The 11,887-nt window shown below is 37.0% G+C and overlaps 2 protein-coding genes across 2 annotated transcripts; one reads left to right on the top strand and one right to left on the bottom strand.

The window, feature by feature from the left end:
* The first annotated feature begins 1,048 nt into the window (after positions 1 to 1,048).
* LOC131425125 (probable isoaspartyl peptidase/L-asparaginase GA20639) lies at positions 1,049 to 2,346 on the top strand. The gene is made up of 2 exons (XM_058586732.1): positions 1,049 to 1,571; positions 1,626 to 2,346. The coding sequence occupies exons 1-2, from the start codon at positions 1,185 to 1,187 to the stop codon at positions 2,202 to 2,204; spliced, it is 966 nt and encodes a 321-aa protein (XP_058442715.1). The 5' UTR covers positions 1,049 to 1,184; the 3' UTR covers positions 2,205 to 2,346.
* LOC131425126 (SREBP regulating gene protein) lies at positions 2,343 to 3,466 on the bottom strand. Its single transcript, XM_058586733.1, has 3 exons — positions 3,221 to 3,466; positions 2,736 to 3,053; positions 2,343 to 2,683 (listed from the first exon to the last, which is right to left on the bottom strand). Exons 1-3 carry the CDS (start codon positions 3,320 to 3,322, stop codon positions 2,420 to 2,422), a joined length of 684 nt encoding a protein of 227 aa, XP_058442716.1. The 5' UTR covers positions 3,323 to 3,466; the 3' UTR covers positions 2,343 to 2,419.
* Positions 3,467 to 11,887: the final 8,421 nt, after the last annotated feature.

The following is an 11,887-nucleotide window of genomic DNA, read 5'->3' as shown; positions in this document are numbered from 1 at the left end:
ATTACCTTTATCCAAAATTAGTTCTTTTTAAACTGATTTTGCAAGTTGAATTCACTATGAAATTGTTTGTCATGAAATTGACAGGAACGCACAAGTAAAATATTTGTTGGTATTATCAAAATATTTATAGAAACAAACTAATCCACTGAGCAAAATCAAATACCTAGTTTTGTTGTTTCAAGCAACAATATTTGCTATATTAAACCAATTTTTCTTTTGTCACTATTTCAACCACCCATCTGACACCGGTATGTGAGCACCAGCCATTTGAAAGTATACTGATTACGTTGAGCCCCTCGCGTTTCGAGCCCCAAATACTGCGATGATTTGATACTCATCGCGACACTCAAGTTGTGAAAATTATCTCCACTAGATGTCTCAAAGCATTGGCTGCTGTATTTTAGGTAATCCGACAAGTTATTGTGAGAGAGTCGACCCAAAATTCACTAATTTTCGTGCACTAAACAAGGTAAACGCATAAAACAAATGTATTACTGTTTGTTTGTTTACGTTACAAACAGCTGATTTTGAAGTTCCGATTTTGATCTCATCAAGATGGCGTCGTGACAGGGGGCCGATTTCAACAAAATAAATCGTTACGTGAAACCCTGATTTAGTTACATTTACAATATTTTTCTCTGCGTGTATAACTTTCTTCTGTGTGCACTTGTATGCAACCATATTGAACAGAGTTGCCAACATACAAGCAGTGTTTCATAATAAAACTTTTTGTCATTTGTGTTATGATACCAACGATTGATGAATATGAAATATTTTCGAAAAACCTGTGAGGATTTTGAAATATTCATCATTTTTTTTAGGAATCGATAATTTTTCATGAATAAGTTAAAAATCTGCAAGTTGCGGTAGACAACCGGTGTGGTAGAATGGATCAGAATGCGCAGAAAAATCTGAGAATATAGGAACTCTGATGTTGAATAGCACATTGCTTCAGAGTTCGTGAGAAAGATATTTTTATCAAACTTTCATTACCGCGATAGTACTATCAGAGAGAGAGAGAGAGAGAGAGAGAGAGAAATAAAGAGAGGAAATAACCGTTTCTTTGTGGTGAAGCAAACGAAAACAAAAAGTTCAATGATAACGAGCTCAGTGATTCGTGATCAAAATCAACCTCATTTCAGATGAAGAACTTGTTCATTGTGCAGGTGACTGGATGTTGAAAAATGTCGCTGGAACCTATAGTCCTGGTTCATGGTGGTGCTGGCGATATACCAAGAGAACGTGTAGAGGGTAAGCTAGAGGGTGTGAGGTTGGCTGCTACAATTGGTTACAGAAAGCTCCAGGAAACTGGAAACGTTTTGGATGCAGTAGAGGAGGCAGTACGCAGTATGGAACTAGATCCATACTTTAATGCAGGATATGGATCAGTGCTGACTTCAGATGGTAATGTCGAAATGGAAGCAAGCATTATGAATGGGGCTACTCTACGCGCAGGATGTGTCTCATTGGTGAACGATATTTACCATCCAATTAGCTTGGCAAGGAAAGTAATGAAAACCCCACATAATTTCTTGGCTGGTGATGGGGCTATGCGTTTGGCCGAACAAGAGGTAATTTTTGAAATAGAATCGAGTTTCAATATCAAACATTAATTTTATTAATAGGGCATCCAGAAACTAGAACCTGGCCAGTTGGTTACAGATTACGCTCGTATTGCTTTAGAAGAATGGCGGGAGGGTCAACTGAGAGGTGAAATGGAATATGCCCGCACAGAGATTGGTGCAAAAAACAAATATAAAGATAAAGGAGAATTTGGAACAGTAGGCGCTGTAGCTATCGATATTGAAGGTAACATTGCAGTTGCTACTTCTACTGGTGGAATTACAGGTAAACTACCAGGTAGAGTGGGTGATACACCCTTGGTTGGAGCCGGAACTTACGCAGATAATCGAGTTGGAGGTGTGTCCACCACCGGTCATGGCGAAACCATCATGAGATATTCTTTGGCACATGAAATTCTCAAGAGAATAGAGTTCCTTGGACAAAGTGCCCAGGAAGCTACAAAAAATTCCTGCAGATCTATGACTGAGCGTTTGATAGGAACGGCAGGGGCTATAACCATTGATTTTGAAGGCAGAGTTGGAATTTCCTTTACATCCGAACGCATGGCATGGGCTTATCTTAAAGGAAACACTATGCATTACGGAATTGAACAAGACCAACATCTTACACAACGCGTTTGAAATTGACAAGACTGCCTGTGAACTTACCGCGAATCCAATCGATGATATTTGTATTTGAATCCCAACCTTAATTGTAAATGATCTAATTGCCTTCGAAAAATAGATCTCATTTTCGGGAACTAAATCGAAACTCGAACCGCAATTTGTACAATTTGTTTTTTTTTCTTATCACAAGACATAAGTGCTATCTCACGTTATCACTGTCACTCTTCGGCTTAGGTGTTATTTATTAAAGCATTGTTATCATTAGAATCAACAGCAGCACTATCACTGTTTTTAATGTTATGAATTGAAATTTGTTCTTCTGTTTCGCCGTAACAATGTTTCAATTTTGGATCACGGTATTTATTTTCGTTTTGAACGGAGTGTGAATTTGTTCGACACTTGGTCAGACATAGTTCATATTGATCATTCACTGTAGCGTAAACCGCGATCTGGTGACCACTGGCTTTAGCAAGTACTTTCTCCAGGACTGATCTCTGAAATAAGAATGCTAATATTGATGGGATCGAACTAATTGAGAAAATTTACCTTGTTTGGATTCATACAACATGACACACAGTATTCGTATATTGTACAACAAGCGTTATTTTGACAAGTGTCGCAGAGGAATAGTTTTGTACTTTCTACTTCTATGTTACAACACCCTGTCCACAGCAACTCCGACCTCATACACACAAAGCCTCGATCGTCAACAATCAGAGCTTTACCTTGAACAGAATTTCTACAGGTAACTGAAAGATCATTGGACCTATTTCGGTCTTCGAGAATTGAATTTGTCCAAATGATCGGTTTTTCTCTTTGTAAATTTGGTTGAAACAGATCACCGTCAAGATTCAAGGATACGTTCTGAAATGATCAGAAAAAATCCATAAATTTCTTTGTTCAAACATTAGGTTCTTGTTAGAAATTTTGCCCGGTTTTCATTAATAGAATGTTTCACAGTTCTATTAGATACGACTTCCGTGTGATAAAAAATAATACTAAAACAGCCACCAGATCAGCTGCATACTTACTTTGCTGATTAATCGAACCATACAGTAGGTCAGGGAAAGACAAAAAATAATAGCTAGTACCAATCTACGCCGAAAGAAACGAGTGATAACAGCATACCACATTGCCAGCCTTAGCGCTCACTTACGCGTCCAAGCCTTGAGTCAATCAGAAAATTTTTTAACGTATCAAGACTATGTGATCTAAATGCATTTGTCAGCAATTTGTTGAAGATTTTCCTGTAACTTCTTTTTTTTTTTTTTTTTTTTTTTCTTCGTTTATCAGCTGCGTGTCAGCCGATAAAATGTCAAAATGGCACAGCAGTGTTGCTATATTGCCAGCGATAACTGTTTAAAGTCTTTTAGACTTTGTTTTTTCATTATGATATTATATGCAAGGAACCTTTTAAATTTGTATTTCGATTTCCTCCAAAAATCTTACAACACTCCTTAGTATGGCGACGTCTTTTTTTCCAAATAGTTCGTATATGTTTGAAAAACTATCCAACTTGTGTTTTTTTCGTTCTTGTACATATTTTAAACAGTAGAATAGTATATGTTCAGAATTTTCTATCGTGTCGCAAATATCACATATGCAGTCATTGCATATCTTCATTTTGTGTAGCCAGTATCGAGAGTAATCATGCCCCGCTAAAAGACGGTTCAACGTTCTTACTTCTCTGTTATTTAGTTTCAGATTATGGTACCACGCCGTTTGCGGTATTGCGTTTTGAATTTGGAAGAATTTCCGACCCTTTCCAAACACTGCTGAATATTCGAGATACCACTGTTGAGCCGTTTCTTCGCTGACGGATTTGAAGTAGTTCATTGCATCATGGAATAGAACTTTGTTGCTGCACATGACCGTTTGTGTGAGAGCGGCCTTCGCCAATTGGTCAGCTACATCATTGCCGGATATATTGACGTGGCCCGGAATCCATTGGATTGATGTTTGTGAATCTGCTGCTAATTTTAAAATCGTGTTTATTACGCCGTCTTTCTCTTTTTTTCCAATAAAGCTTTTGATGTATTTACATCCTGACTTTGAGTCTGTCATTATTACCGCGTTGGTAATGTTGTTGCGAGTGAGATACTGTAGGGCCACATAAATGGCTTCGATTTCTGCGGACATAATACATACGTGAGCCTCCAGCTTCATGCTCATTCTGGTGTTATAAGCTTCGTGAAAAATGCCTACTCCACATGATGAGATCAGATCGCTAGATGCATCTGTATATATGATTGGACGTCCTTTGTATTTACCGTGAATTAGAGATAAAGTCAGCTGTTTAAGCACTTTTTCATTCGTCGCTTTCTTTTTCCAATCTCCTTCGGTAAGTTCCGTCTCTATTACTACTTCTTTCCATAGATGTTCAGTTGTTTCTATTGTTGACATGCGTTGTAGAATATCACTATGTTGGTGAGCGGTTCTCTCAAGGATCGTGTATTGTTTATTATCATCCAGGTACTTTATGTTGATTTGCTCTTTCACCGGCGTGTTGTAGTAATGGTGTTTCACTATTTGTTTTCCCACTGTTTGTGTTCTTCGAAAATTTAATGGAAGTTGAGCAGCTATTGCATGGAGAGTGTTTTTTGGCGTTGTTTTCGTACAGCCCGTTATTCTTCTCAGACATTCGTTATTTATGACGTTGATTTTTTCAAGATTAGTTTTATTTGCAGAACCGTATACACTGCAGCCATATTCTACAAAACCTCTAAAGAATGCATTATATGCCATTCTTAGCGTCTGTGGATGGCTTCCATGTTGTGTTCCACTGATAACCTTCAGCATGTTAAGGCGATCTGCCAATTTTCGTGTAAGATTCCTGATATGTGCACCAAATTTTAGTGATCGGTCAAATAGAATTCCCAGATACGGATGAACGTTTACATTTTCTATTGGAATATTATCGACACGGATGTCCATGTGTTTTGAGCTATTTCGAAAAAGAATCGCCTTCGTTTTTTGTGTATTGATCGATAAATTTAGATTTTTCGCTGTTTCCTGAAAATTCTTCATGAAGATGTTTCCTCGTTCATTGATTTCGTCTATTGATTTTCCCTCTACGAGAACTGCGAAATCATCGGCGTATTGTATCAGTACCACTCCTTTGACCTGGATGCCGTGTAATTTTGTTGTGTACACGTTGAACAATGTCGGCGACAGTACATCCCCTTGGGGTAGTCCTTGACTAACTTGCCTTGTTACCTGCTGGTTTGCAACCTGTAGCTGAACTGTTCTATTGTTGAGGAATGCCATACACCAACTTATAAGTTCTGGGGATAAGTGTAGGTCTAACATGATCTGTTCTAGTATTTCTGGTTTAACTGCGTTAAATGCATTCGAGAGGTCGATGAAAATAACTGCTGCTACTCTGTCTTGCCGTTTTATCTGTGTTATTCTGTTTGTAACAAACTCTAAGCAAGAGACTGTCGATTTTTGTCTTTGAAATCCGAAGGAGAGGGGATATAAAACGTTTTTATTTCTAAGTTCTTGTTGCAGCTTGTCTAGAACAGCCGCATTGAGTAGTTTGAGTAAGGTATTTACCAATGATATCGGTCGAGTGCCATCTACGCTCTCAGGGTTACGTCCTGGTTTTGGGATCGCTATAACTTTTATTGTTTTCAAGCCATTGGGTATGTTGTTGGTTTTCCAGATCAAGTTTAGGTCACGAATTACAGTGTCTCTTACTTCTGGCTGTAGGAGTTTTAGCATATTGTATGTTATGCCATCAGGTCCGGGAGATGAGTTTTTGATCTTTTTGGATAAAAAGCTTTGCCATAGATCGACGGTTAGTACATCATAAGTCGGATGGTATCTGATACCATCTTCGCCTTGCCCATTTTGTGGAAAGTACTTATCCATAAATTTGTTTGCCATATTCAGATCGTCGTGAATTAGTATGTTTCCAATGGTAACATTCTTACCCATCAGTCTTGAAAGGCCTTTCCATATCATTTTAGACGGTGTTCGTGGGTCAAAACTAGTGACAAACTCTTTGAATCGTCGCTTCGCTGCTTCTTTTTTCTTCTTAATGAAATTCGCCTCTTTTTTCTTAAAATCTATTAGTTCGTGAATTCCTCCTATTCGGTTGAACTTTGCTCTTGCCGCCAATTTCTCTTGCCATGCTAGTTCTATTTCTTTCGACCACCAGAACTTTGGGGTATGTTTCACTTTCTGCTTTGCGTCTTTAAGTATTTTTCTGGCAGTGTTTTGCAGGTCCGCAACCGATGCTATGCAGCTGCTGTCGATTTTACTTGTGTGATTTGCTAATCGTGATTTGTTGATGAAGTATTTAGCTTTTTTCTGTTTTGCAAACTCGATTTTAACTTCAATTCCTAGGTGGCGACTACCAACCCCAAATTCTAATACGTGCATGCTTGTGTTATGGAAGAGCTGTGCTGACACAAGAACTAGATCTATTGCGGATGGTGTTTTGTTCATTTCAGCGGGTATGTACGTGGGACGTCCGTCATTCATTAATATAAGATTTTCTTCATTAATCAGATCAAATAGAGCCGCTCCTTTGTTGTCGGAATGCATTGGATCCCAGGCAATGTGGTGCGCATTAAAATCGCCACCAATAATAATTTTTCTAAATCCAGTCGTTTTAGTGAGTATGGCTTTTAAACTGCTTTTTAGTTCATAATGTGATATGTTTGGTGCTATATATAGGGAAACTACTATGATGTTTGCTAACACCATATGTCGAGCTATTGCTTGGATTTTATCGGTGCATGGTAATTCTATTGCTCGTGTTTTAATGTTTTTAGAGATTATGATTCCTGCACCGCCATACCCGTCGGCCCTCGATGCCAGGAAAGTGAAGTATCCAGCTATTTTATATTTTGTATGTTCTAGATGTGGCTTACTCCAAGTTTCTGATACTAATGCTAGATCATATTTTTGTGTTATTAACACCTTAGAAAGTTCGTCTTTATGCTTTTCTAAGCTCTGTATGTTGTTTTGATATATCTTTATGTTGTGTTCTAGTAGCATATTTCCGTTATTTATAACTCCATTTCGCCGTCCATCATACGACGTTCTATCGGCGTTTGATTTGTTTTGTTGTACTCTTTTGGTGTTAGTGACTGTAACCCGTTTATTGAACCATTTCTCATTTTGTACATATTACCGGATCTCTTATTCAGTGCTCCAGTGTAAGAGAAACTGGGCTTTTTTCCAAACTCTTGTTGCAATTCCTCTGATCGTTGTTCTTCGACACGTTGTGCCCAGCGCTCGTAGTCTGATACTCTAAATTTATTAAAAAGTGCAACCCCATTTTCATCTTTCTCCGTTTTCTTTTTCTTATCCGCAAATACCACGAGGCGGTCAGCAATATTACTATCTTGTAGCCCTCGTTTGATTGTTTGTGTTTTATACTGATGATCATTTTTGACTGAAAATTTTCCGGCGGCCATGTTTGCATAGCTTTCCGGGAGTGTTGGAAATTCCGAGACCTGTTCGAGCATATCGTAGCGATTTTGGGTCAATATCGGATTTTGCTCTCGTGCTTCCATGTATGTTAGTGTCGTTTTGGCCATAATTGTTTTTATATTCCGTTGTCTGATCCATTCTGGGCACATTGTATCCAATGTACGGTGCTCCGATTCAGACTTGCAATATAGACACTTGAGTTTATTTGGACATTCATAGTTTTCCGTTTCTTCGTGTTGTTGTGTGCAATTTAGGCAGCGTTTTTTTGACCGACAATTGTCAGCTCGGTGATTATATCGAAGACAGTTTGAGCATAAAACTGGCTTATTGATGAACGGTCTTACTTTGTTTATACAGCAGAACAGCCGTACTTCTGGTGGAAGCTTACTGGAACGAAAAGTTATGCTGATTCGATGTGTCTCTAGTTTTTGATTGTTTTCGTATCGGTGTAGACGGGAAATGTTTAAGATTTTCAGTTCACTTGAGATGTTTTCCTCAATTTCGTCTATTGTCATATCTATTGGTACTCCTGTGATAACTCCCGTGACTGAGATAAAGTTCCGAGGGATGTATGCCTTGTAGTTGTTCGTTATTAGATTGTTGTAATTTTGCAGTTTATTGGCTGCTTGATGTGTTTTGAGAAATACCAAAATCTTATTCCTTCCAAAGGCACGCATATTCGTGATGTTTTGTGCAAAAAAAATGTCTTTTGAAAGTAGTTTGCCCAGGGACAATTTATTTATGCGTTCTTTGTCGTCTTTGTTGTTCTGCAGTTGTACGATGACACGATATGGAGCTGTATCCTGTTGATCATATTCATATATTTGATAGGTTCTTTGTCCTTTGTCAACCTTTGATTGTTCTTCTCCCGGATTTTCCGGGGGGTCCCCCATTTTTGAGGTTATGTTGGTACCGCGTGGTGTGCTTTCGATTCTTCTTGTTTAGGGTAATTTGCAAAAAAAATAAACCACTACAGTATAAAGTGTTGGAATAATACAGATATAGCTAACTTTTATGTCAGATAATAACCTTTTGATTATATTTCAGATTTGATTTTAAAGCAAAAAAGTGGATTATCTCTCCGTCTATCCTCTTCAGTCGAAGTTTCAATCCGCACTGTCCTGTAACTTCAATTCAGATTGTTGACAATAAATAATTAAATCAAGGCAAACGACGAATAAAACAAAATAAACATTCCGAAACGTCACTTGCGTACTAATCGATTAATCGATTATGAATTAATGGCAATTATTTAACTAACATACTATTATCGATTAATAATGACGAGGGACTTCTTAAGGACGTGGAAAACTACACTCAGGAAAATATTACAGTAACCGCAACCTGTTTCTCATGGTCATTTCAACTATGCACTCAAATGATAGTAAAGACCATGATATCAGATTATTTACCACCTGTATTGTAATAAGCACTAGAACATAAAATATACAACTTGACTATACTATTTGTCTTTATGATTTTGCTGGCATGGTAATACTGACAATCATTTAAAAAAGAACAAAAAAATCCCAATGACAATTACAAGTAAGGTGAAATTGAACTTTCGACTACCATAAAATTGAGAAGTGATATAGTTATGACTACCATGTAAGTAAGTTCTTCTTCAGAATATAAAAATGTTACCATGAATAAACATATAGTTGGATAGATATTGTCAAGTTTAAAAGCACTATACATTTTGTTAATCTCAACATAATTTATGTAGAAAGAACATCGTCTGTATGGTGTTTTTCAACCGACTATGTATTTACTATACAAATTGTCAATCGACGCGTCTGCTTTTTTTAGTGTTACATAAAGCTTCATAACAGCGGCAGATTTCATATTCCAACGACGAAAGTGCGATATCTTGTACAAGTGTTTAATTTTGTAATTTCATAAGAAATAATGATTAGGGAAAAATTGTTACAAAGAACTCGATTCGGAGCATGTTAAACACTTGGCACATGTCGTATTCGATCGATACATCGCCAATAATAAACATCTCTAGCGGATATGGAAGCTTTTTCGGAAATAATATCCAAAAAAATTTTAAATGTGTTTTCCGTTAAGTTTCTACACTTTTATAGGAACTGTATTATTCCCCAAGAAATTCGCTGGTAAAAAACCCTTCTGGTTTATTATATGATCGTATTCATAACATAAACAAAAAGGAAACATTAAAACGTTACGGAGAGCAATGAGTTGGTGATTTTGAATGTCTTCGAGCGATAAAAAAAAACTTTTGCGCTAACAATTGAAGGTAAATTTATCATAAAAAAAAGTTCAAAGTAACGAATATTCGAAATCAAAATCAATTACTAGAAGTCGTTTGTTTCATTGCTGAAAAAAATAGCTCAGAATCAGGTTTATCATCAGGCTGATGAAACACAATGAATAATTTTTTTTAAATGTTATAGATAATGTTTATATATAATGTTAAATTAGTGTATAAATGTATTAGGAAAATAAAGCATGTATTCTTGTTATTCTTGCATCGAAATTTTAATCAACATAACTTTTGGACGTTTTCGCATGTTCGAATGATCTTCACCATTGTCAAATTAACCATAATTCCGTGTTTCGAAAGAACCAGAAGTGAAATGTTAAAAATACCATGGCCACTAGTTGAAACAATAGTACAATGTAAAAATATGTGCTATCATTACTATTCTAGAGCCAAAACCATTCATAGTAAAAGTGAGCATGCATATTGTTAATATCATCTGATTTTATTGTGTGCTGAAAACCACTGTAATCGTATGATTAAATTAACCTCCCATATGGTAGCTGTTACCATATTATTTTTCTGGGTGTACAGATAGGTGAATCTTCTTAGAGCATGTTCAGGAGTGTTTTAGTTCTAGATGCATAATTTATGTCAGTTTGAATATTTAAGTCTAGAATTTATAACAAATTGAACTGGCAGCCCCAGCATCGTTTTATCTGTGTTTCAAATATAGAAAAAATAGAACGGCACCGTATACCAGTTCTAAATTTGACAGTAGAACTGTTCGAATAAATGAAACTAAAACGGCTTGCTGGGGATACGCTTATTTCAGTTTCAGTTATATTATGGACCACCCATATGAATCGTGCAGTTACTGAATTTACTCTTAGAGCATATTCAGTAGTGTTATAGTTCTAGATGCATAATTTATGACAGTTTTAAAATTTAAATCTGGATTTTATAACAAGAAAAACTGGCAGCCCCAACAGTGTTTTACTAGTGTTTCAAATATCAGCTGTTTTTCAAAGAAGAGCGAATCTCACAAAAGTAAGAAGGGCGAAACTATTATTCCATTTGTTTACGTAAGTTTCACCCTCCGTGTTCCATGCTAACAAACTGTGCGATACTTCAAATGCTAGTAAGGAAGGGCGAAACTATTTATTTGCTTTATTTTAGATGGTTTTCAAACCTTTTACTACTGGAAATAATGAATGAGACGATAAAATTACCCGCAGATTTGTCTTCGGGGCGGAAACCAGCCAATTTCTCGAAAACTGCGCAAGGGCGTAACTCACACAGGAAGCATACAAGCAGACCCTGTCAGCTTGGAGCGAAGTCAATCTTTAGTTCAGCAACGCCATCGCACGGCATCACATTCAACATATCATGTCAATTGTATGGGTGCGCAACCCTGCTATTTTGGCGCGCACGAATTTGACATTTTTCTCCCCTACTTCTATGTATAAGATTCGATGCGGGCTCGTCTGGGGTCGACATGCTCGCCAAAAAGGATGTTGCCAATGATTTGTTCGGGAAATGTGAGAGCTGGATATCTTGTTAATATGATATCTTTGATAAAAGTAAACAAATCGAAAAAGGGCGAAACTCTTTTTTAATTCATTTATTCAGTGGATATAGAAGATAAGTGGTAAAGTTTGCATGCCTTTCAAAGATAAACTAACAGTTTATCTACTAATCAAAAATTGATCTGAGAATATACGACATGGTGCTCACCACACGATTATGATGAGGCTTATCTGAACCCTACGTTGTGTTTAAATTGTACGTGCAGATTGGGACACTGCGGACACTTCGGATGTGATGTAATAAACTGGTACGCGTTTATTCTTGATTAACTGACTAATATATTTTAACGAACTAGGACAACACTTCGATGGCATCGAATTACGACTACGACAATCACGACGAATATAACGTAAACTTAATGTACTATCGAAGTACTGTAGTACTGTAGTACCGTAATACCACAGTACCGTAATACCGTAATAAAACAGTATCGCAA

This window comes from Malaya genurostris, chromosome 1 (assembly GCF_030247185.1).
Source record: "Malaya genurostris strain Urasoe2022 chromosome 1, Malgen_1.1, whole genome shotgun sequence".
NCBI classification, from domain to species: domain Eukaryota; kingdom Metazoa; phylum Arthropoda; class Insecta; order Diptera; family Culicidae; genus Malaya; species Malaya genurostris.
Note: the sequence above shows the minus strand (reverse complement) of the source record. Positions and strands in the feature narration are given on the sequence as shown.

Coding starts and splice junctions, on each gene's coding strand:
- LOC131425126 (XM_058586733.1), bottom strand. CDS start 3,322: ATGTGGTATGCTGTTATCACTCGTTTCTTTCGGCGTAGATTGGTACTA. Junction 3,054..3,220: donor TGGTTCGATTAATCAGCAAA/GTAAGTATGCAG, acceptor TGATCATTTCAG/AACGTATCCTTGAATCTTGA. Junction 2,684..2,735: donor GTTGTATGAATCCAAACAAG/GTAAATTTTCTC, acceptor TTCTTATTTCAG/AGATCAGTCCTGGAGAAAGT.
- LOC131425125 (XM_058586732.1), top strand. CDS start 1,185: ATGTCGCTGGAACCTATAGTCCTGGTTCATGGTGGTGCTGGCGATATA. Junction 1,572..1,625: donor TGCGTTTGGCCGAACAAGAG/GTAATTTTTGAA, acceptor TTTTATTAATAG/GGCATCCAGAAACTAGAACC.